This window comes from Narcine bancroftii, chromosome 12 (assembly GCF_036971445.1).
Source record: "Narcine bancroftii isolate sNarBan1 chromosome 12, sNarBan1.hap1, whole genome shotgun sequence".
Classification (NCBI taxonomy): domain Eukaryota; kingdom Metazoa; phylum Chordata; class Chondrichthyes; order Torpediniformes; family Narcinidae; genus Narcine; species Narcine bancroftii.
The window spans coordinates 91,654,592-91,679,998 of record NC_091480.1 but is presented as its reverse complement, the minus strand read 5'-3'; the positions used below and the strand labels follow the sequence as shown (position 1 = coordinate 91,679,998).

Here is a 25,407-nt window from a genome sequence, read left to right as displayed (position 1 = left end):
AGCAAATGCTATTCTGAATTTGGTTTTGCAGTTTTCCCCCATGAATGTAGATATTCTATCCTCAAGGACCTCCCACCAGCCAGGCCATGTCCTCTCTACACTGCTACCATCAGGAAGGAGGTAGAGGAGCCTGAAGCATCCAGCAGTACAAGGACAGCTTCTTCCCCTCTGCCATCAGATTCCTAAATGGACAATGAAACCACAGACACCGCCTCACTCTCTCCTATTTTCTTGCACGACATATATGACGCTGCTGTGAAACAACAAATTTCATGACAAATAAATTCTGATTTTGAATCTGAAGGATCTCTATTGTTTGAATTCCAAATAGCACAACAGCCAGGTAATACGTCCTTGTCAAAGAATTAGACAGAGGCAGTACACTGCCCTAAGATTAGAGAATAGATTATTACACAAAACATTGTGACAGGCTGGATGATTGGCACGATCCATCAGAATTTGATTGGCTATTGTTTGATTCTTACAATTATGACCTGCTGATCCAAGTGTTGACAGGTTTCCATGTGTGAGGAAACAAAGGACATTCTCGTTTGCAAAATTCTGATATCTCATACATTTTATTTGTTGGGCTTTGAGTTAAAAATATGAAATGCATTGGCATTTTTGTTTTCAACATGCACATTTCTCAAAAAAAAAAATCAGCTCATGTCAAGTTAAAATATAGAAAAATTAATCCAATCTCACCCCTTATTACACTGGTTGCAGTTGTTTAAAAACACCATAAACCAAGAAAAAGGTGCAATAAATGTTTCTTGGATTCAATACATTCATTATTCCACTTCAGAAGTTACGAGGCAAACTGCAAATTATTGTTTCAAATCCCAAAAGCAAACTGTACTACCAAGAACATATTGATCCAGTGTGTTCCTGATGCCAAAGCTAGAATGCTACCTGAGATAACAGTGATTTAAGTTCAGACCCTGATCATAAAAAGTCCTTCTCTTTGTTTACAATTCCCAGAATCAATTTGGTTGCTCATGTGGAGGACAAGACCAATGTGGAATCTGCATCAATGAGATGAGGTGGCAGTGGAGAGACACCATGTTCACCATTGGCCAGTGATTTACTTTTCATACTAAAAACTTACATTGCCAGTATGCAGTCAGCATAATCTGACGTTATAATTAATGTCGCAAAGAGAGCTCATGGCAAGTATATAAATTGCGAATGAGAAAACAACTACACAAGCACGAGTGGATTTTAGAAATCTCTTTCAACATTTTCAGACAGTAACCCAAAATTTATCTGATCACAGAATTAAGCTGTTACTTTGTCCCAAACTCAATATTTAATGCCCCTTTAAAAAAAAATACTCCAATCACATTCAACTTTAACAAAAACTGTCTAAAGTGCAAATGGTTCACATTAATTTTGACCCTTCATGTAATTCAATGTAAATTTCTATTCCTATCAACTCTTTATTCACTTTTCTTTCAGCTGCATACCTGACCTGTAAACACAAGTGTGGTCTGTCTCTCCAGCTATGCACTCCACACTTTCCAAACCATCCCACTCCAATCCTGGATATCTTGGCTTTTAATCGTCTATCTACATCTCCTTTTACTGCAGTCCATGGCCACTGAGTGATGTTTGTCTTAACTCAGTCCACCTCCTTCAAATAATTTTGATAGTCTTCCTCAAATCAATACCCAATCTCCTGTGTTCCAATTAATTTGATGTCTAGATACTTGTATACCTGCAATGATACAAACAATAACATCCATTTACACAGTAGATTGCACTTTTTTGAAAGTGTATGCTAATCTGCTTTCGGAAAACTTCTACGTCAGATGTGACGTGAGCAAAGAACAGATGACTCGCACTTGAATCTGACCACTCCATGTTAATGACATCAGACAAAAATGAGTTAGTTTCTCAACATGGAGGTTAAAAAAAACTGCAAAGTTTCTCAACATGCATTCTTCTTGCATTCACCACCACAGTAGCTAACCATTAAAGATCATTTTGCATACAGTACATTTAAATGTAGATGATAAATCTGTGTCTATATTTACGTCAGAGGAATTTTTGAGTATTCAGAACCCAAAAAAGTGATCTGATTTGAGAAATATAAAACTTAATGTTTTAAAGGTATTTTTTATTAATTGTTGCTGGTTATCAGATTTTGGCAATAATTTATTTTCTGAATTGATCCTGTTAAAATACTTGGGTGCTACATTGGAAGAAATATCTTGAAGGTATTTCAAACAAACAGAAAAGGCTTTTAAATAATTTGTTTGAACTGTGATTACATCATAAACATTGTTCAGAACTAACATATTTTTATGGAATCAATGTCCTTTTAAAACCTGAGAGCAGGTTTCTCCCTTATTTTCAATGGACAATTAAAATAGAGATACTCATAAAATTCATCTAAGCAAGTGACTGAAAAGACTATATTTTCAACGGTACAAATAAAATACTGCAAACAGTAGCGAACCAAAATGCCTAGCACATCCAGAAGCTTCAATGGAGAGGAATACTTAATATTTCAGGTTGATGATCTTCCATCAAATTGTTGACTGACCCGCATTTGGCTTTTAAACCTCAGATTTCCAGCATCTGTAGTGTTTTTACATTTTCACAAATTAACAATGCTATTTTATAAATTCAGTATTCCCAGATAATCATTCATGCCATTTTGCAGAACAGTTGAAAGCTCTGGAGAAAACACTATTACAGGGCCTCGCATGGAAGTTGTACATTTCATGAGGTGCAACCAACTTCTTTGGGGTGGGGGGGGGAAAGAAAAACATGGACACAAATAGCTCAGGTGAAAAAAACATTCTAAATATGTAAACCAATGCATGGATTTTTTTTTAAAGTCAGTGAAAATAGTTTGGGCAGCATTACTGAAGATTTGACAATCTTCAGCATTTATTGATTCTTTTTGGGTGCCTTTCCATATTTGGTATCTAAACCGAGACCTAAGTAAAGAAAAAAAGAGTTAGAGACATCAATCTCAAAACATGAACTGTTTTATGCATTGCTGGTTTACAGAGAAGCATTTCAAGCTGGGTTCATTTGCTTCTCAAATAGCAGAGATTCTACTATTCTAAGCATTTATCTGCACAATTAAAAGAGTACAAGTTTTCAGAAATTTCCAAAATTGACATTCATAATCACATTAGAAATATTAGTAACACACAATGAATAAAAACAAGACAACAATTCAGAATTACAGCTCTGGCAGTGGAACATGTTAACTCCACATCTAAACCTTGGGGATTTAACATCCCCATGTTAAATCCCTAGTTGACATCCCCATGTTAAATCCCTAGTTGACATCCCCATGTTAAATCCCTAGTTGACATCCCCATGTTAAATCCCTAGTTGACATCCCCATGTTAAATCCCTAGTTGACATCCCCATGTTAAATCCCTAGTTGACATCCCCATGTTAAATCCCTAGTTGACATCCCCATGTTAAATCCCTAGTTGACATCCCCATGTTAAATCCCTAGTTGACATCCCCATGTTAAATCCCTAGTTGACATCCCCATGTTAAATCCCTAGTTGACATCCCCATGTTAAATCCCTGTTTAACATCCCCATGTTAAATCCCTATTTAACATCCCCATGTTAAATCCCTATTTAACATAAGAGATTTGAATGATACAGGTCAAATTCTAATATACTTTTAGCATGTATGCCTTATTAGGATATTCCTATTCATCAAATGTCACCTTGTTCGGAATCAAATTTTTGCTCTGTATTTTTGATTTCAAGAGGCGAAGCAGACCATTGGCAATACCACTTGTTACCACTGTGCCAAATATTTTTATTTAAATAATCACTCCACTTTTTTTCCCCCACTCACATATCACCTTCAGTAATCCCTTACTAACCACCGAGCACCTACGTAAAGTGATATGTGAGTGGAAAAAGAAAGGTTGAGAACCACGGACTTGGGAGACTGAGCGTAGCTTTAAGAAAACTAGCTACTCAATGGTGGGAAGTGGAGTGTGGGAATAATTTTAGTCTTCTGGAAGGAAAAGTGTGTATCACTTACCTAGGAATACAAATACTGTGCCCACCCATTGCAAGGAGCTAATGGGATTACCAAAAATAAGCACAGAACCAAGGATGGTGAAGAATTTCCTGGTTGTGGTAATAATTGAACAGGTCAGCGGTCCAAAGTAAACCACAGTCATAAAGATGAAACTCTGGAATTTGGGGGGGGGGGGTAGAGAGAGAGAGAGAAATGGAATAAAATGACTTTTTTTTTCTGTTCCCAAATCATACTGCATTTCTCAAGACAATGTTTTATTTTACTTAAGCATTATTATAATGCTGAGATGCTTCAACAATTCCTCTAGTATCCTGACCTGGACAGTATTGCATAACCAAGGCTGATATGTACAATTTGTGGAAAGCCATAGTTTGAAGGGTTAATCATTTAAAAGATACTTTGTAATCTTGTAACTTTACACCAGTGCCATACAAACATAAAATGGACAACCTATTAGTATACCATTCATAAGCAAAATTATGCACATCTCAGTGAACATTGCCATCATCTCTAATAACTTCATTGTTGTTGCTCAACCAAGAGCATTTGACATTCAACTCTCAGATGTTTGAATTTTAAAGCCAAGAGCCACTGCACAGGACTTCAAAGACTTTTCGTAAAGATGAAGTCGATGAATATCAGCGGTGCTTACAAAACGCTTCCCACCTGATGATTTTGTTGGCTGAAAGTCAATCCTCAGTTTACAGGAGTTCTTCAGGACACAATGCTACTATGCCAGACATAACGATCATCAGTATTTGCATGATGTACTCTCCAACAATGTCAGAAATTAGAGATATTTGTTCATAAATTGCAATGTAACATTAGGAATTCCACAGAGAATGAAACTGTATGTCAGATTGTTAAAATTTCAGGATGAACCTGAATGGTAGGCAACATGGCACCGATATCTCTAATAAGATGTCTCACAACCTCCTCTTGACATCCAATGCCATTTCCTCAACTCAAACTATGAATATTCTTGGGCTTGTTTGAGAGCACAGGAGCCACAATTAACTAAAGTTTACAGGCTAAAAAAAAGTGTCAGTCAATCACTCATTTCAACTCACATTTTTCTTCCATCACTGAAAGACACACATTATGAATGTAGGAACAAATGGATCTTGTTTGGACAACTGCAGCTCCAACAACATTCAAACAGCTTAACAATATCGTGAACAAAAATCTACTTAGCTTTATGTCCATTCATCATCTTAAGCATTCGTTCGCCACAATACTGACACTGCATGTACATTAGGACATGACCAAGGTTTCTTTGGCATTCTTTCTCAAATGTCTGACCACTTTTATTTAAAACAAGGTCAGGGGGCAGCTGGAATAGCAAACATACATGTCACATGAAGGGGAATTTCACATGAAATCACCTTCATGTAACATAGATCCCCAATGGAAATATATTATATTCCGACGAGGAAAGGTATACCAGAACTCTTGCCAATCAGCACTTCTCCACATTGAGTTTAACAGAGATGATTATTCATTACTTAGCTTCTTGGGGGGCAATCAGGGATAAACAACAAATAGTGGCCTTGCCAACTACATTCACATTGCACAAAAAAAATGTATTTCTAAAACCAGAAACCCCGTGCACTAAGGAAACAAGGTAAAAAAAGTAACTTGGCACTATTTAATTTTGCTCCCTCATAATTTTAATAGCATTTGATGTCATGTAAATGATACTAACCTGACCTAGAGCACTAGTTAAACTAAACAGAAGCATCTTGTAAAGAATACTAGGATGGCGCTCAGTAAAATTCAGAAATTCCCAGATTTCTCCAGTAGAAAGAACTCCTAAAATAAAGCCACAAAAATGTTAATGGAATGAAAAAGTCAATCTGTAACTTTAAGTAGAATATAAAAAAACAAAATGTAAAATAGTACTGCACAAGCTAATGAATCATACATTGTGTATGTTACCCAAATAGAATTTTAAGAAGTGAGAAATTTACAAGGAAATATTCACATGGATCCTTACACACCCCAATAGTTTCCATGCATTTAACATCACTTACATCACTTGTAACATGCATTTACAAGTTAATTGGAGATGAAAATACTCAAAAATATGCATTTACAAAGGCAGATTTAAAACATGAATTTCCATGTTACTTTACAATTTTAAAAATTAAAGTGAATTCTTTAGAAAGCATCAGTTATCAAATATTTTGTACAGCATAAAACATTACATCCAGAGCAATTTATAATTATGCATGTAAACAACTGTCCTTTTTGGAGGAATGTAATTGGAATTTTTAATATTCTGCTTCAACTAATATGCTTGAAATTTAAGATATTTGATGATTCCAGTTTCCCCAAAGTGCTAAATTGCTTTCAACAACACAACGTTTTACATTTAATAAGACTGACTATTTTCTGCTACTTTCGTACAAAAACATCAAAGTGCAAAGTGAAGCACCAGTTTACTAGAAAAATGCATCAATGTCTTTCCAGCTACAGGAGCATGGAGGATGGAAAATATTTTTCTTTACAATTTATCTGACAGATCACAAATCTTGTGTCAGAAAAACTACCCAAATTTGTTCTATAAGAATCCATACCACCAAATCTAACATTTGTTTAATCAGCCAGAGATAACACTGCCAAATACCACTCAGTAACTACAAGCTGACAAACTTCAGAAGGGTGATTAAAGTTAGACAGCGTTTGAGAAGAAAGTTCTCAAATCTGAGGAAAAAGGGAATATTCCAAAGGAAACTAAATGGCAGAGCCTACTGGCCTTCATGTGAGAAGCATTTCAACGCACTTGGGTTGGGGGTCCCTCAGTTATTTCAAATGGTTTCTAATTTTCCAAACAAGCCCGGGCACCTGCCTATATTTTGTTCATTCCTTGAAGAAGTGCTCAAACCCAAAATGTCGGTTATGTATCATTATGTTTGACTTGCTGAGTTTCTCCAGCATTGTTTTTACTTCAATCAAGGCATCAGTAGACTTTTGTATTTTACTCCTACCTGCTGAAATAGTTCACTTTCCTTCCAATGGAATAGATCCACTCAATTACCAAAGACATTTTGATTTATCCACAACGAATAATGCGCACACTAACAAATTATACTGTACAACCTACATTAAAGCCTTGAACAAATGCAGCAATGTTTCACGTCCATTGTGAAGTTTTAAACTCTTCCTCCCAAAGAATATTATAACGTTTTATCCTAACAGTAAATTTCACACGGCTGAAAGTTTGAGGTCTTCATCTTGTTTAATCTGCAAGTCCAGCGACTCCAGGCAGCCACACTACTCCTGTCCATCCTACCATCTGGCGCAGTTAATAAGCAAAATAGGATTGAACGCCCATAATCCTTGACCTCACAGCATGCTTGAGAACTGGTTAGTTACCAAATTAATGCATTTAAAACTATTATCAAAATCCAAGCATTGGGATACTTGAGCACCCTCTTGTGGATTACAGGAGTATAATTCAGACAAGTTTCAATCTTTAGAACTAGGGAGAGACATTCTAAAATTTAGAAACAAAAATCAAACCAGTTCTGTTAATCTGTAATCCTGCCAATGACAACTGTCCATTATGACCATGTGCAATACTACAAGCTATAAAATGAATACAAGGAAGACTTTTCCAAAAGGTGGTGAATGAACAAAGTAGTTGTGTCCTGATTTTATTAGAGTATACCATTCTCTTTAAATTGGTCTCAAATCAATATATCACGCACAGTACAAAGCTGTAGATCTTTAGAGCATAGAAAGAGACCCTCGAGCCCAAGTGTCCATGTCAACTAAGTTGTCTACTTAAACTGCATTCACTCATATCCCGCTATGTACCCATTAAAAATTCTTGTGCATTGCAACTGAACCGAACTTGACACTTTCTTCTGCAGCTCTAAAAAAAACTGCTCCAAACATCCCCTTTAAATCTTTCTCCTCCTCACACCTTAATTCTATGCCCGCTGGTCTACTGCCCAGTTGTCATGCTGACGGCCCTGTACAGGTTTAAACTGTCTGTAAAAACTAAGACAAACCTAGGTGAGTACTCTGCAAGGTAGACCACAGCAGTGAACCAGCAAGAAGCTCAGCAGCCAAAAACCTCACATCAGGCTGGAGACTGACCATGATTTGTGAGTTTGTGTTGGTGGCCAGGGCTCCTGAAGAGACTTGGGCATTAACAGCTTCCTAATAGTATCAAGGGGTTGAAACTAGAGTCTGAGGGTGGCTTGGATGCCTGAAGCTTGAGTCCACCACTGGAACAACAGAAGCTCATGCAGGTATGGAGGTTACAAGAGCAAAGGAAGCAGTGCTATAGTGGTGGTGGTATTAATGGATACTTGCTGTCTCTGAAGAGAAACATTCATTTGTCTTTCTCTCTTTAGTCAGGGTGCTGGTTGAGTGGCCCCTCTCTCTGCGCCTTTACAGGCACACAAAACAGGTTTTGTGATTTTATGTACATGAGGGTAAAGGACCCTTGTACCCTTTGCTTTTTCCATAACATCCAGCAACAGGTAACAGGACTCGACAGACTATTGCTGGTTGGTTGTTTTGGGTGAGAATATTAAATGGTTTACAAGCCATTGGAAGGATAACATTGTAGACATTATCCATTTGTACATAGAGGATCAATAATGAAAGACAATGGAAAGGACTGTGAAAATACCAAATATTCATCAGAATTAATGCAAAGCACAGTGAATTCTCAAGGTTTATATGTGAACTGCTAACATGCGCTAGTCTATACTTATAGAAATTAATGTAACTAAAGACCAGAATATTTTAAACCGGTACCTAAAAGTAAGTTAAAATCCCAATTGACTTGAATACATTTACATCTTTATTATTCATTCAGCCAGGGAAAAAATCTGTGCACACAACTGAGGCTAGGAGTTTCCTTTGAATGTTGACAGTGGATGAAACCACTCTCACGAGAACAAAATTTCAGAAACTTCTTCGGAATATTACGATAATTTTAAAAAATGAATTATTGTCCAAGAGATTAACTGAGGCATCCATTCCATCTGTCAACCTCGTACGCTCTCCATTTACAAATTTCTATACATTAATATATAAACAAACTTTCATTTTAACATTTCCACAAGATTTCCCAGGACCTCTGGTTTCCTCCCACCCTCTAAGTCATACGGGGTAGTTCGTTAATTTGGGTGTAATTGGGTGGTATGAGTTGAAATGGTCGGAACCGGCTTCTACTATGTTGTAAATGACATTTTTTTAAAATTAAATTTAAAGATCTTAATAATAAACAAGAAACAGTTGTAACATTTTTACCTATTCCCAGGAATAAACTAGACCAAACATTAATATTCAGCATCATCTGGTTTGAACCTGTCTGGAAATTGGCTCTCATGTGTTCTTGTGATACTCCAGTCAATCCATCCAAGGTTAAGGAGACTAACTGGAGAGAGAGAAAAAAAATTAACATGAGCAAATGAACACAAGAATATACAAATATAAAGTGATATTCTTAATCTTGTATCGTTCTAATTGGGAAATATATACCATGTCAATGAATTATATTACCAGTAAAATATTAGAGAAAATCAAGGAAGAATACCCATGATGAGAATGGCTGAATGGATTAAAAATGGCACCTTAAGCCACATGAAAATTCATTCAAGAGTTTTGCACAGGATTTTACAAGGACTGCAATAATTTAAATGAAGCTGAAAAAAGCATTGAGTAGATAAAAAATTTAGTTCTCAAAAATAGAGTTTTGTGATCTTAAGACAGCAGCTCTTTAAAACAATTTACCATGTTTTTAATTTGATGTTGAATGGCTGAGCATTACAGATATTTGAACCAAGTTATGATGCACTCCCTCCATTCATGTTGGGCTTCCATCTGGAGGAAATCAGTGTCATTGCAGGTGCTCCTTTTCCATTTTAACCAGTTATAACCCAGGGATTCCCATGCATGGGAGAAATGTTATATTTTTAAAACAAGGAAGCTTTGAGAACTTCTGTGATGGTTCAGAATGGAGTCTGTTTCTGGGTTATGAACCCCTGACTTGTGGCCATCTCTTCAAATATACAAGCTCCCATATCATAAAATTCAAAAGTCTGAAGTGCCCAACGAATGATGGAACTAGCTTTTGCAATCTCTACTTGAGCAGATTGCCCACATCTTGGAAGCATATAGTAAAGATGGTGTCATTACTGATGGACCGTGAGCTTTGTATCTTTGTTGATAGTTTTCACATAAGATAAAGTGGTCCACATTTGCCAGGGTATCATCAGGATCTTATTATGGCAGCACAGTTAGCGCAACTCTGTTCCGGCGCCAGCAACTGGGGTTCAAATCCCAGTGCCTTTCATAAGGAGTCCATACATTCTCCCCATGTCCGCGTGGGTTTCCTCCAGGTGCTCTGGTTTCTTCCCACCCTTCAAAACATACCAGGGGTGCAGGTAAATTGGGTGCAATTGGGCAGCATGGGCTTTTGGGCCAAAAGAGGCTGATTCTCTGCTGCATGTCTAGATTTAAAAATTAACAAAATCTTTTTCTTTTTAAAATGGAGCAGCAGGCAAAAGATTCCATCAAACAATGTACTGATTTTTTTTTTAAACAAAGAAATTGCCTGGTTCATATCTATCTGTCCCCTCCTTAACAATCAACTTAGATCTTATGAGGAAAACAAGTTAAAAGTACAAATTTAAGTTGGAAACCTATCACAATTCAGCACAGTCCAAGATCTCTGGAATTCACATTTAATTAATTTGTTTTCTTGGAATCATGTTCTCTGAAGCCTGGATTTTTCACAAGGCTATCAGCTGGAAGATGACTGCAATATAGAAAATATGATTATGAGTCTCCATTTCTTGAGATTCCACAGAAGCAATAGAAACCAGAAGTACATTAATATTCAAAGCCTTGGAGATGAATGGCTTAACTACTTTGTAACTGATTTATTATAATTTAATGTTTTTATTCACATCAGGATTCTTATTTCGTACAGCTCTTTAAGATTATGCCTGCCTAATTTTACATAATGATCTTGGACCAGTGACCTTTTACAACTGTTCCTTCCTCTAAAATAGTCCATAAAAATAGGAATAGAGAAATCAGAATCATTTTAATGATTTTGTTAAGGAAAATGTTAACAGAAGTAATGGCAATAGTCAGAGAATGGGAATCAAAAAAAATGTGGAGTTGTTAAAGTACAATTCATATCCTTAAGTTTATTGAAAATTAAAATATTGAGGTACTTAAACATTTCCATAATTACAGATGATCTTTTCAGAACTCTGGGCCTCTCCATTATAAAGGCTGGCTGACTCAATGGAGAAGCATTTATCTACCAACCCCAAAAATTAATGCACGATAAAAGAAACATGTTTTTTAAAAAAAATTAAATTAAAAGCCATATACTTACTAATAGTATTTCCCCAAATCCAAAGATATGGTCATTTGCACTGTCCGTCCCTTTATTGGGTTTATACATAAATAAAGCCACTCCCAGAACTATGAGCAACACACAAAGATACTTGGCCAATGGATACCTTTTCCTTCCAATAAGGACTCCTAAAACCATCACTGAAATACAAGGCAAGGAATTTTTAAAACAAAAGACCTTGAAGTAATGAGGTCAAATTAAGCAATATGGTAATTAAGTTGTCAAAAGCTAAATGTCTGATTTCCAGCATGCTCAATAATTTTTAAAAACTGCTAAACAGGATAAGAGGCATCAATGGAAAGAAATAAAATTACATTTTACAATGAACTTTCATGAAGAGTTTAAATTTGACATCTCTAAACTTTGAATTAGTATACAATATTGTATCACATTTTTTTTTTTACACCAGCTTCTCCTGTGATTATTTTTTCCTCTCATGTGGTAATTTGTACTTGGCTTATTTGTATATTTTGCATAAATGTGCAACAATATTTCAAAGCATTTGTAAATCATAATCTCATCATCTTTCACAGCCCAGGTGTATTTGGAGAGCAGGTAGAGATTTCTGAGCGAGTTAATAATATTTGACATAAATATGTCCTACATCTTAAAACTAGTGTTTGGTTTGTGCTAACTAAACAGCACCCATTTGAACACTTAAAATGAATAGAATGTAGCGGCTCCCCACAAGGCAGGAGAACCAGCCCCGCTTGTAAACCACGCGGCGGGGCAGCCGGCAAAAATTGCACCGTCGGGGCTTCCCTTCTTTCCAGCACGGGGCTCGGAAACCCGCGCTGGGGGACCACGAGACACCCAGGTGACGTCGCCCCCCCTCCAGCGCGGTTCTCAGCCAGGTCTGGGCTGGGAGTACAAGTGCAGCCCAGCAGCCAGCAATAAACTAGTCTGCTCACTGAGCTCAACCCGTCTGGTTGTGTGTGTTATTGCAGGAGCAGAGGAGCCACTGCTACAAGGCAGCCATTTAAGAGATGGGAAGTAACACACATTCAGCACAAACAAGAGGAAATTTCTTCTCCTTTACGGTTTAAACATTTCCAATTTATTAATATCAGTTGTGTTAGCTTGATTAATAAAGTAGGAGGCTTTGGTGGCTTCTCGTGCATTATTCCTTGCACCCTGAGCAACATTGCTGAGAGAATTTTGAACATGAGGGCTAACTGATCAATCATCTTTAGTCATGTATTTGACCATAGAAGTCAGCTGCTGCATTTACCTGGAATAGGCTTGCAAGATTTTCCCAGAACCTGAAATATAAAAATAAATAACTATGAAGCAGAAAACCAAAAAAAAATGGAATTTGGTGGGAAGCTTTCTTTCTTAAATAAAATAATGAAGGAAGTAATGAAATAATGAACAAAGTACAAAATTGCCAGTGTTCTGTCATTGCAACTGAAGCAACTCAAATCCAGGGCTTCCATGCAAACAGTGACAGATTCGGGAGGAATAATCAGAGAGTTTGGCGGGCTGTGCGGCAGGTCAAATTTGATTCGGATTCTCCAGAATTTGCAGACGGACAAAATGCCTCACGGATCCAGCATCAGCTGAGACCCAGAGGTTTCAATGGTTGTGCTCAAGGGGCAATTGAAACAAGGAACCATTTTTACAAACACTTACTGTATATTTTGGTGTATAAGTCAACAGGTGTATAATCAACCCCCATTTTTCAGCCTCATTTTAAGGATTTTTATGGCATATCTGGCATACAAGTGGACCCCCAATTTTCAGACTGTCTGAGCCTCCCAGGAACAATCGGCCTACCAGACAGCAACACTGATGGCCCACGGAGCTGGAGAGGTAACATTGTGCTCCCGATGGGAGCAGAAGCCTCGGCCTACCAGGCAGGAGTGGCAACAGCGACCACTGGCCCAGGTAGGAGCGGTTATGGAGGCTGCCAGCAATGGGGAGGTGTCAGGGAGCGAAGGGGAGGTTCTTCCAGCATCGACATACGCCATATTGATGTCAATCTGGTTTTTTTTCCAGTGAATTTAAGGTCTCAAAAGTATGTCGACACCCCCACCCCTAACTTTGAGATTTATTTTTAGTGTTTCATGATTTGACTTTTACTCCAAAATTATTTTTTTTTTTATTTTATGCATTTCAGTTCATCACTGCAATTTCTTAGTATTGAAATATTTCTGAATGTCAGAAACATTCAAGAACTGGTGAAATCAATAACAGATTTTGCAGCTTGCTAAGTTCCAACCAAGCTTTGCAGGAAACATGCAAATATCAGAGTACAGTACCAGGAATCAGGAGGAAACCCACGAGGCAGCAACAATACCTACTGTATTATCTCACCAGAAATAACTGGAGGCAAAATACAGTACAGCAAGATATTATTCCTAGTTTTGATGTTCCATAGATTTTTTAAATCAGCAAGAAAAAGGGATGCTTTCAAACAATATATCTGCACTGTCCATCAACTTTACTGGTTCAATGATATTTGCCATCAACGGGCCTCATAACCCCATGAACATGCTATACTTTTCTCATTGTTAGTGGTTGGAATGTAAAATTCTTGGACACAATAGCAAGATGAACTATTTTAAATTAAGGCATCACTTTGAGCCACTGGCCTGTTAATCAATTACATTGCCCCATTATAGTACAGTATAGAATCAAACATGGGATTGTGGAATTCTTAGAATCTATTTTACTAACTAAGAAACCATTTTTTTTCTCCCCAGATGTTCAAGCAAACACTGTCAGAACAATGGAACAACTGTATTCAGAGAAACCAAAATATTTAAAAGATTAGGAGATTGGAGAGTAGAATGGCATTGAAATTTAAATTTTAACTGGAGATTTTACACAGAATCGCAGATGTTTTTAGGGTCAATTTGTTCCATAAAACTTGCATGCAAAAACTTCAAATGTAGCAAATCCTTAATTTACATAGAGCTGTTTCATAATGCAAAATATGACACATCGAACAAACATTCTTAAATAATGGAATTACAAGGACTATTTTTCATAAAAAGTAAACAACATGTCTGAAGATGCTGCAAAACTGGGACACAAAGTGTTGGAGAAACTCAATGTGGCAGGCAGCATTCGTGGAAAGCCAAAATCCCTTCATCGGGAATACCAAGATCTGGGTGAATGCCTGTATTATTAAAGGGGAGCGGGGGTGGGGGTGAAAAAAGAGCATCGACTGGCAAGTGATAGGTGAACAGAGGTGGAGGGTGGAAAGAAAGGAGCCAGGAGACTAGAGGGAGAAGGAACAGAGGAAGTAGGAAGGGTTGGTGGACTGGAGAAAGGTATAGATATTTGGAAAATATTAGTTTTTCCCCCCTCAGGCAGAATAGATATGGATCTTAAGAATAAATTTTCTTCCAAATTGTACAAAACATCCAATACCTACCTGTGTTGGATAATTGACATACTGGAGAGCTGAATTACTAGAAACCATGGCTCCTAAATAAGACATCGAACAAACTGCATACAACCAGTATGGTGTTCGCTCACTTGATGCCTTTTCAAAGAATTGTATCACTAGAACAAGATACACAAAATATTTCACTGTAAACTATTCAGGTAATATCTTTCAAATTATTTAATTCTGTTACTCAGTGTGCAAACATATTTGTACATTTAAATTATAAAGAGCTCCCAACACTATCCCTGTGAAACACCACTGACCAGCCAGAATAACTCCCTTCCATCAGTATCCTGTCTCATATGGACCAGCTAACATCAAATACAAACTACAAATTCAGTCTACCATGAAGGACCCTCTCAAATACCTCACCAAAGTCCAAGTGGACAACTCTCACTGCCCCACCCTCAACCACCACCTGGAACCTCCTCATAAAACTCAAAGTTCTCAGACGCGACCTGCTCCACATGATGCCATGCTCCCTATCTCTATTGTGGTCCTCCATGTCCTTCTCCTTGGTGAATATCAAAGCAAAATACCCATTTAGTACCTCACACACTGACTCCAAGCATAAATTCCCTGTTTCCATGCCCCCCCCCACCAATTCATCCTCTTATTTTTAAATATCTTACAAAAAAATTTTCCAGTCTGATCCAAAATAGTTCTGTTTCTATTCCTTTCTCATCCATCAATTTAATGATGTCCTGTATTTTTAATAAAAATTTCAAAAATAAAAAAAATACAGGTCATCACCGATTACAATTTCAACCACTGGAGTCATAAAGTAGAGAATAGGCCCTTCAGCCCACCAAGTCCATGCTGACCAATTTGGCAATCTGGCCAAATCCCATTTCCCTTTAAGCCTCTCCTAGCGATAAATTGTCCAAATGTCTTTTGAATGACAATGTAACACTTCTACAGATTCTCCGGAACCTTACTCCAGATTGAGTGGAAAAAAAAATCCCCCCCAAGGTCCCTTCTAAATGTTTTCCCTTTCACTTTAAACATACGCAATCTTGTCTAGAATCATCTACCGTGGGGAAAAAGGCCACTTTTTCACTTTATCTGTGGCCCCCATGATTTTGTAAAGCTCTGAACAATCACCCCTCAGCCTCCTCCTCTCCTCTCCAGTCTATCCAAACTCTCTCCATAACTCAACCCTTCCAGCGCTAGCAACCCTGCTGAATCACTTCTGCACATCTTCCAATTTATTGATCCTTCCTATAGCCGAGTGACCAGATAGTACTCAAGGCCTTATACAACTGAAACATGCAGGTACCAACTTTTTTTAAAACTGTATACCTTGTCCAGTGAAGGCCACCATGCCAAATGCCTTCTTCACCCTTAGTCACCAGAGTTGTCAATTGCCATTTTTGTTTTTAAAAAAAGTTTGAGTTACTTACTTAGTTTGGCAAAAATAGCATTAATAATGCACTGGACAAACACAAGTGATTTTGCATATACGAATGATTCTTGCTGCTCTCCATATTTGCTTCTGGTTCTGAAAAAAAAATTGGCGAAGTAGTGAAGGGGAACAAACTCCACAATGAAAATGAATAGCACTGGAAATATTCAGATCAGGCAAAATCTGAGGTTAACAAGAGTTAAAGACGATTCTCCACAGATTCTGCCTGATATACTTTTTCCAGCATTTTGTTTTTATTTCAGACTACCTCCTCTTTATTCCCTTTTACACAAGTGTCACAATGTAAAACTGGTTATTAAAATGTGCAAAGGCAGACATGCCATGAACACAAGTAGATTGAATGTGGGTTCAAGACTTTCCAATCTGAAAGAAAACAAATCAAAATTTATAAGACTATACTTTATGCTCATCAACCTTGAGAACAGAATCAGAAGCGTTCTCAAATTATATTCATTTTCTCACCTGATACAACAATTTCCATGCTAGTTGAAAATGAACTATAGAGACCAAACCCATACTCCCACTCTTGCAAAGGCACATTAACTGATCATCCAGCTCTTTTGAATGTGTTGAAGGCATTTGCCTCCACCATCCGAGTTTCAAACCTCCGACCACTCAAAAATGTCTTTCCAGTTACGCTAAATCCATGATACTTCTTTCCATCTAAGTTCACAATCTGAGCAAACAATGAGAAACTGGAGGGACTAAGCAGGTCAGTCAACATCCATGTGAAATCATCCTACTTTCCAGACTGAATGCACACCCCAAATATGCATTGAGTTGGATAGGCATCCAAAATGTATCTCATCTAGAGCAGCCAATTGGCTACCACCTTAAAGACTACCTCTCAGAAACCTTTAGGCATTCTGCCATGCTTATTTTGCAGTCTCTCTTGACCAATACATGATGTTGGAGCAGAAGGACAGTGGTCTATAAATAGCAAAATCCTCTGATTATACTTCAGACCACCAGAGAAACGTCATTGATGTTAAAATGTTTAATTAACTGCCCTGGTTAACAAGACAAAGTCAGGAGAACATGAACCAATCCTCATCGAAGGGTCAACAGTGGAGAGTCAAGAGCTTCATATTCCTGGGCGTCAACATCTCTAAGGATCTGTCCTGAAGCCTCCATTTCAATGCAATCATAAAGGCTCTCAGTAATTTGTGAAGCGTTTGCAGAGATTCAGTACGTCACCAAAGACTCTCAAAAACTTCTATAGATGTACTGTGGAGAGCATTCTGGCTGGTTGCATCATTGTCTGGTACAGAGGTGCCAAAGCTCAGGACAAGAAAAAAAGCAGAGGATTGTTCATTCAGCCTGCAACATCAAAGACATCTGCAAGAGGCAATGTCTTAAGAAAGCACCCTCTATCCTCAATGAGCCCCACCATGCAAGCCATCTCTATTGTGGTCCTCCATGTCCTTCTCCTGCTACCACTCTGCTACATCGGAAAAAAAGGTACAGGAACCTGAAGACGAGCACTCAGTGGCACAAGGACAGCTTCTTCCCCTCTGCCATTAGATTTCTAAATGAACAACGAACCAGACTCTACCTCACTTTGTCTTTTTCTTGCACTATTTTTATTTATTTTGCAAGGTGGTTTTTACATAAATATTTGCAATGATCCTGCTACAATTTTGTGACATGTTCATGACAATAAATTCTGATTCTGAATATGCACTTCTAGATCAACCCCTTGGATTATTTTTTCTCATTGACCAAATATTCCTTTTCCTCCATGTCGTGCATATTATACTTCAGACAGAATTGAGTGTGTTACTTGGGCTGCTAACCTAACCAATGTATTGATATCCTGTCGCAGATTACAGTCATACTTTGTATTCTGAACTAACATACACATCTTGTCATCAAATATCATGCAGATTTCCTACTAAATCTACTCCACAGTTCAGCAGTTATTCCTTGAGGTAAAGGTGTCAATACAGATGCCAGAAGACATGGGTATAAAAGACATTCATACTACTTCTTTTCTTTGGCTTGGCTTTGCGGACGAAGATTTATGGAGGGGTAGGTCCATGTCTGCTGCAGGCTTGTTGGTGACTGACAAGTCCGATGCGGGACAGGCAGGCGCAGTTGCAAGGGAAAATTGGTGGGTTGGGGTTGGGTGTTTCCTCCTTTGTCTTTTGTCAGTGAGGTGGGCTCTGCGGTCTTCTTCAAAGGAGGTTGCTGCCCGCCGAACTGTAGAACTCGCCATAGAACACAATCTTTGGAAGGCGATGGTCCTCCATTCTGGAGACGTGACCCACCCAGCGCAGTTGGGTCTTCAGCAGCATGGATTCGATGCTTGCGGACTCTGCCAGTTCGAGTACTTCGATGTTGGTGATGAAGTCATTCCAATGAATGTTGAGGATGGAGCGGAGACAGCGCTGATGGAAGTGTTCTCGGAGCCGTAGGTGATGCCAGTAGAGGACCCATGATTCGGAGCTGATCAGGAGCGTGGGTACGACAACGGCTCTGTACACGCTGATCTTTGTGTGTTTCTTCAGGTGTTTGTTTTTCCAGACTCTTTTGTGGAGTCTTCCAAAGGTGCTATTTGACTTGGCGAGTCTGTTGTCTATCTCTTTGTCAATCCTTGCATCAGATGAAATGGTGCAGCCGAGGTAGGTAAACTGGTTGACCGTTTTGAGTTCAGTGTGCCCGGTGGAGATGTGGGAGAGCTGGTGGTCATGGTGGGGAGCTGATTGATGGAGGACCTCAGTTTTCTTCAGGCTGACTTCCAGGCCAAACATTTTGGCAGTTTCCGCAAAACAGGACGTCATGCGCCGGAGAGCTGGCTCTGAATGGGCAACTAAAGTGGCATTGTCTGCAAAGAGTAGTTCACGGACAAGTTGCTCTTGTGTCTTGGTGTGAGCTTGCAGGCGCCTCAGATTGAAGAGACTGCCATCCGTGCAGTACCGGATGTAAACACCATCTTCATTGTTGAGGTCTTTATTGGCTTATATGACATTCATATAGTGAATGTTCATTTCAATGTTCAGAGAAGTATGGGGCAAATGGAACGAGCTCAAGTAGATAACATGGTTGAAATGGACGAGTTGGGGCAAAAGGTCTGTTTCCGTGTCGTAAAGCTCGATGATTCTATGACATACAGAGCTGCAAGTTCAGAGCTAAGCTAATGAAGAATGAAACTAATCAGAATCTACAACAGTTCATGCAAGGTTTTTGAATTCCTCCAGAAGTCTAAAAATAACTTCCCCCCAACCTGGAACAACAGAACTAACGAGTGGCCACCATTTTAGGTTAATGACCCAGAAAATGTCCTACTTGTAACATATTTGAGTATGGATGGTGGTAAATCACATGTACCAGATGACAACCTCCATCAATAGCATCTTAACGTGGCATCACATCGCGGGGACAGGGATTATTGAGGCATAATAGCCAAGTTGGATGTTGAAATTTTGGTCTTATAGGAAAATTAGAAATTTAGCCATCTTATTCTTTTTGACAATGAGGTAGGAGAGATCTATTTATTGCTAATGAAGGGGGAATGGGAGAAACACTGAATTAAATTATAGGATAGTTTGCTTTGAGGTCAATTATAGGTTTATATTTACATTCCAGGATGATCCTGGAACAAGCAGTTTTGATAGTTTTATTTGAATGAAGCCGAACATAGCTAACTGGCCACCATAAACATCCGTGTTCTTCAGACAATGAAGAATAAAAGGGTGAAAAAGAGGGCAATAATAAGACTAAAAAAAAGTTTGCATACATCAATTGCAATTATGGAAACATTACAGAAAAAAAAGCCACAGACCAAATGAGACTTTGAACAGGCAGAATGGGGACAAAGTTTTATTCTTATACAAGTTATCTTTTTTAAGGTCAACATATATCTTGAATCTTTAATCATAAAAAGAAAACCAGCTAGTGCTTTAATAATATAAATGAATGGAGCATGTATATATTGCAGATATTGGACCTTTTTAGCCTACCAGGTCACTTTTCCAAAGCTGAAAATATAGTTAAAATAAGAACCAAGGTTTTTACATCCACTCCTGTTCGGCTCCGAATCATGGGTCCTCTACCGGCACCACCTACGGCTCCTAGAACGCTTCCACCAGCGTTGTCTCCGCTCCATCCTCAACATCCATTGGAGCGCTCACACCCCTAACGTCGAGGTACTCGAGATGGCAGAGGTCGACAGCATCGAGTCCACGCTGCTGAAGATCCAGCTGCGCTGGATGGGTCACGTCTCCAGAATGGAGGACCATCGCCTTCCCAAGATCGTATTATATGGCGAGCTCTCCACTGGCCACCGTGACAGAGGTGCACCAAAGAAAAGGTACAAGGACTGCCTAAAGAAATCTCTTGGTGCCTGCCACATTGACCACCGGCAGTGGGCTGATAACGCCTCAAACCGTGCATCTTGGCGCCTCACAGTTTGGCGGGCAGCAGCCTCCTTTGAAGAAGACCGCAGAGCCCACCTCACTGACAAAAGGCAAAGGAGGAAAAACCCAACACCCAACCCCAACCAACCAATTTTCCCTTGCAACCGCTGCAATCGTGTCTGCCTGTCCCGCATCGGACTGGTCAGCCACAAACGAGCCTGCAGCTGACGTGGACTTTTTTACCCCCTCCATAAATCTTCGTCCGCGAAGCCAAGCCAAAGAAAAACTTGGAGAATAAATACCAGTAATTACAAAGTTATTTTAGTAGCAGATTACAATTTCCAATATGCTCTTCTTCTACAAACCAACGTCGCAACTCCTCAATTACACAGATGCAATGCACAAAGGTGCTGGAGAAACCCAGGGCCAAAACATTGGCGACTTCCTGTGGATGCTGTGTTACCTGCTGAGTTTCCTCAGCTTCTCTTGTGCTTTGGATTGGAAAATCAGTTTAATGGGGCAAGGTAAGCAGAGCTAGGACTTTTCTCTTTGGAGTGAAGTCGAATGAGAGGTGACAGGATTGTAAGAGGAATGGAAAAGACATCTTTTTCCCCAAGGGGTAGCAAATGCCAGGACCCTCCCCCCCCGCACCCGCGGGACGAGGAAAGACCCCCCTGCCCTCGAGGGAGGAGGAAAGACCCCCCAAGCCCCAGAGGAGCGAGGAAAGACCCCCCGCACCCCCGGGGGACGGGGACGAGGAAGCCCCCCCCGCACCCCCGGGGGACGAGGAAGCCCCCCCGCACCCCCGGGGGACGAGGAAGCCCCCCCCGCACCCCCGGGGGATGAGGAAGCCCCCCCCGCACCCCCGGGGGACGAGGAAGCCCCCCCGCACCCCCGGGGGACGAGGAAGCCCCCCCCTCGCCCCCGGGGGACGAGGAAGCCCCCCCGCACCCCCGGGGGACGAGGAAGCCCCCCCCGCACCCCCGGGGGACGAGGAAGCCCCCCCCGCACCCCCGGGGGACGAGGAAGCCCCCCCGCACCCCCGGGGGACGAGGAAGCCCCCCCCGCACCCCCGGGGGACGAGGAAGCCCCCCCCGCACCCCCGGGGGACGAGGAAGCCCCCCCGCACCCCCGGGGGACGAGGAAGCCCCCCCCTCGCCCCCGGGGGACGAGGAAGCCCCCCCGCACCCCCGGGGGACGAGGAAGCCCCCCCCGCACCCCCGGGGGACGAGGAAGCCCCCCCCGCACCCCCGGAGGACGAGGAAGCCCCCCCCGCACCCCCGGGGGACGAGGAAGCCCCCCCGCACCCCCGGGGGACGAGGAAGCCCCCCCCGCCCCCGGGGGACGAGGAAGCCCCCCCCCTCGCCCCCGGGGGGACGAGGAAGCCCCCCCCGCACCCCCGGGGGACGAGGAAGCCCCCCCCGCCCCGCGCCGCCACTTACATGGACTCCTGCAGGATCCCGTAGTAAAAATAGCAGACGAAGACGGCCACGAAGCAGACGAGCAGCCTCAGCCGCTCACTCGGGAGCCTCTCCATGGAGCCGGCGGCGGCAGCGACACTCCTCTCCGGCCCGCCCACCGCCACCGGCGGCGGCTCCACGGCAACATGCTCAGCCGGCCCCATCAGCCCCCGCGCCGCCCGCCCGGACCCAACGCAGACGGGCGGTCCACGGCGCCGCCTGACCACGCCACGCCAACCGCTGCCATTCCGGGCGGCGCTCAACTTTTGACCCCAGCGCTTGACCAATAATAACAACAACAATAACGCAGATTGAGGGACATTTTGGTGGATTTCCCAGAACAAGAAAAGAGGAAAATAAACCGGCGCGTTTTTTTAGGCCGCGGGGTCCTACCCGAGTGGGCGGTTGAGCGGCTCGAGGGGGCGGGGCTGACGTGGACGTCGAGGATAGGCCTCGCGGATAGAGGGGGGCGCGCCCGCGCTGGAACGGCCACGTCCACCTTGGGAGGGTGTCGTGCGCGCTCTCGCGCCGGACGGATCACGTGCTGTGACATCCACCATTGACAGCCCGGCGCTGTCAATCACCGGCGCTGTCAATCACCGGGCCGGGAGGAGCGGCGCCGCCCTGCCCAGTTGTCACAGAACCAGCCCAGTCGCCATTCATTCCAGTGCTAGCACCAGGGCCATCAATGCAACTCACTCAATTCCTCCAGAGCACAGTTCTGCGTGACTTTTTATTTTCGTTTCAAGTTCATCACCATTTTATTCGGGCTCCTGCATTCATTTTGCTCGGTGGTCGCCTCCGCGCCCTTGGGGTCCAACCCCTGCCACCGCAGGAGGTGCCCCCCCCCTTGCGCCCACACCTCACCATTCGGGGCCCCAAATGGTCTTGCCAAGCAAGGCAACATTTGTGGATCTGCAGGGGACGTCTACCGCATCCGTCGGAGAGACTGGGCACAGACTGGGAGAGAGCGCCTTGTTGAGCACCTCGGCTCTGTCCGCCGCACTAGCGGCCACCTATTTCAATTCTCCGTCCCATTTCCTTGCTGGCATGTCTGTCCATGGTCTTAATGCAGCCAGATTGAGTCTATCTGCACATTGGGGGAACAAAGCTTCATCTCCTGACTTCTCTGGCTTTCACTAAACACTCTCCCCTGACCCCCTCACTTCTTCCCCCATTGACTTCCCTGGCTCTGTCTCTCTCTCCCTTTTCCCTGTCTCCTTTCACACAAACATAATTCTCACCTTATCATACCCTTTTGTTGGGCTGGACTCCTCTCCCACCCTGCTAAATTCTGAGATTTCCTGGTTTTTTTCTTATACTTTGCTTATTCCTTGAAGAAGCGCTCAGGCCTAAAACGTCGGCAATATATCTATCTCCTATGGACATTGAAAGACCAGCTGAGTTCCTCCAGCATTTCAGTGTGTTCTTATTACATTTTGCTTATTCCTTGATGAAGGGCTCAAGCCCGAAAAGTTAGTTATGTATCTTTATCTTTGCTGTATAAAGGACACTGACCTGCTGAGTTTCTCCAGCAAATAGACTCTTTCCCCTGAGGACAGGGGAGGTTGGAACAAGAGGGCATAAGTTAAGGGTAAAGGGGCAAAACTTTAGGCGAAATATTAAAGGATGCTTTTTCACTCAGAGAGTGGTGGCAGAATGGAATGATCTTCCAAAAGAGATAGTTGCAGCAGGGTCCCTTCTGTCATTTAAGAGAAGGTTGGTTGTATACATGGATGTGAGGGGTTGGAGGGTTATGGGTGGAGAGTAGGAGGGGGAAGCTAGTGGAGTTGTTCAAGTGAACCGGCGTGGACTTGAAGGGCCGACATGGCCTGTTTCCATGCCGTAAATAGTTATATGGTTATGGTTAAATTATGTTTTTGCTTCAATCACAGCATCTGCAAACTTTCATGTTTTACTGCTCCAATATTATGAAATTTAGAAATTAATCCCTTACATCTCCTTATATTCCAAATCAACCTTTTGTCATGGTTGGAATACCCAGGCCATGCCCTTTTCATCAGGAAGGGGGTACAGGAGCCTGAAGATAAACACACAGTGACACACAGACAGCTTCTTCCCCTCTGCCATTAGATTTCTGAATGGACCCCAGACACTCACTCACTTTCTCCTATTTTTGCACGAATTTATTTATTTTAAATGTAATTTTATAGAAATGTTTTCCACTGTGATGCAACAAATTTCGTAATGTTACAAGCCCAGAGGACCCCAAAACCCAGCAGCAATAGATATCCACCAAGACAAATGGTTACTTCAACAAAAGTTGCTTTTAATTATCTTTAAACATGAAAACAGTATCACACTTTAACTTATCACTATTGACTTACTTAACCTAATTTAATCCCCTTCTAATTCTAAACACACATGTATGTAATGTGTGTGTAAGTTCAGAAACGTTCACAGTCCAACCTCATTTCTCATTCCTCCAAGTTCACTGGATGCAGGTAATTCTTATACTGTGCACAGAATTTAGTATTTATAAAATTCACCAGGCTTCGGTGCTTGAAAGGTAAATGGTTACTGCTCAGGAAGATTCTTATCAGTTTTCAGAGAGAGATTTGTTGTTCCTTTATAATCAGCCACTCCAGTGTCTTGCTGATGAAACTTGCTCCATCAAGGTTCTCCAGATGACAACCTCTTTCTTTCAGGTCACCACAGAGTGCCTTTTTGTTTCTGTTATTCCAAGTGAAACATTAGACAGCCAGTCCTCTCCTCTTGCATGAACCACAAGGGCTTTGACCAGGCCGTCTCATAACTGGGCTTTCCATAAGCTTGCCAGCTTGTCCAGTTCCAGTCCCAGCTGTTTCTGTAACACTGTACAAGTGATCTCTGTGGGTGTCCCTCTCTCTGAGAGAAAACCTGTTTGACTCTCTCTGCTTGCAAAACCTCTCAGAACAGCAAGTTCTCTTCCAGAGAGCAGCGGCTCCGACATGCTCTTTCATCTCTTGCCTTTTGCAAACAACAATTAATTAGTGAAGTCTCTTGAGCACTCTTCAAAGTCTCTTGCAAAAGCTCTGGAGCCGATACATCTACCATGGGGCAGAGCTCCAGTATTTTAAATAAGATCTGTTTTAAAGTGTTTGTATGTGATCTACTCTAACAAACATTTCCCTATTTATCTCCCAAAAACATATCTATATATTCTGTCATGGTGTTCATGACAATAAATTCTGTTTCTGATCTTTAGCTCAGCAGGAATTTAGGATTATGCTTACAACTTGTAGCACTGTATGGAGACCAGCTTCTTATTGTAAGCTACTGACCAGCTGAGTTTCTCCAAAATTGTGCTCTTCGAGTTCATTATCATCTGATAGTAC

General features: G+C 41.3%; 1 protein-coding gene across 1 annotated transcript; it reads right to left on the bottom strand.

The window, feature by feature from the left end:
- Positions 1–559: 559 nt before the first annotated feature.
- On the bottom strand, positions 560–22,436 carry slc35b1 (solute carrier family 35 member B1). Its single transcript, XM_069904731.1, has 9 exons — positions 22,052–22,436; positions 16,229–16,326; positions 14,811–14,941; positions 12,660–12,690; positions 11,408–11,568; positions 9,307–9,433; positions 5,738–5,844; positions 4,033–4,186; positions 560–2,948 (listed from the first exon to the last, which is right to left on the bottom strand). The coding sequence occupies exons 1-9, from the start codon at positions 22,231–22,233 to the stop codon at positions 2,899–2,901; spliced, it is 1,041 nt and encodes a 346-aa protein (XP_069760832.1). The 5' UTR covers positions 22,234–22,436; the 3' UTR covers positions 560–2,898.
- Between the last annotated feature and the right edge of the window lie 2,971 nt (positions 22,437–25,407).

Coding starts and splice junctions, on each gene's coding strand:
- slc35b1 (XM_069904731.1), bottom strand. CDS start 22,233: ATGGGGCCGGCTGAGCATGTTGCCGTGGAGCCGCCGCCGGTGGCGGTG. Junction 12,691..14,810: donor ATGTCAATTATCCAACACAG/GTAGGTATTGGA, acceptor TTTATATTTCAG/GTTCTGGGAAAATCTTGCAA. Junction 9,434..11,407: donor GATTTGGGGAAATACTATTA/GTAAGTATATGG, acceptor CTCTCTCTCCAG/TTAGTCTCCTTAACCTTGGA.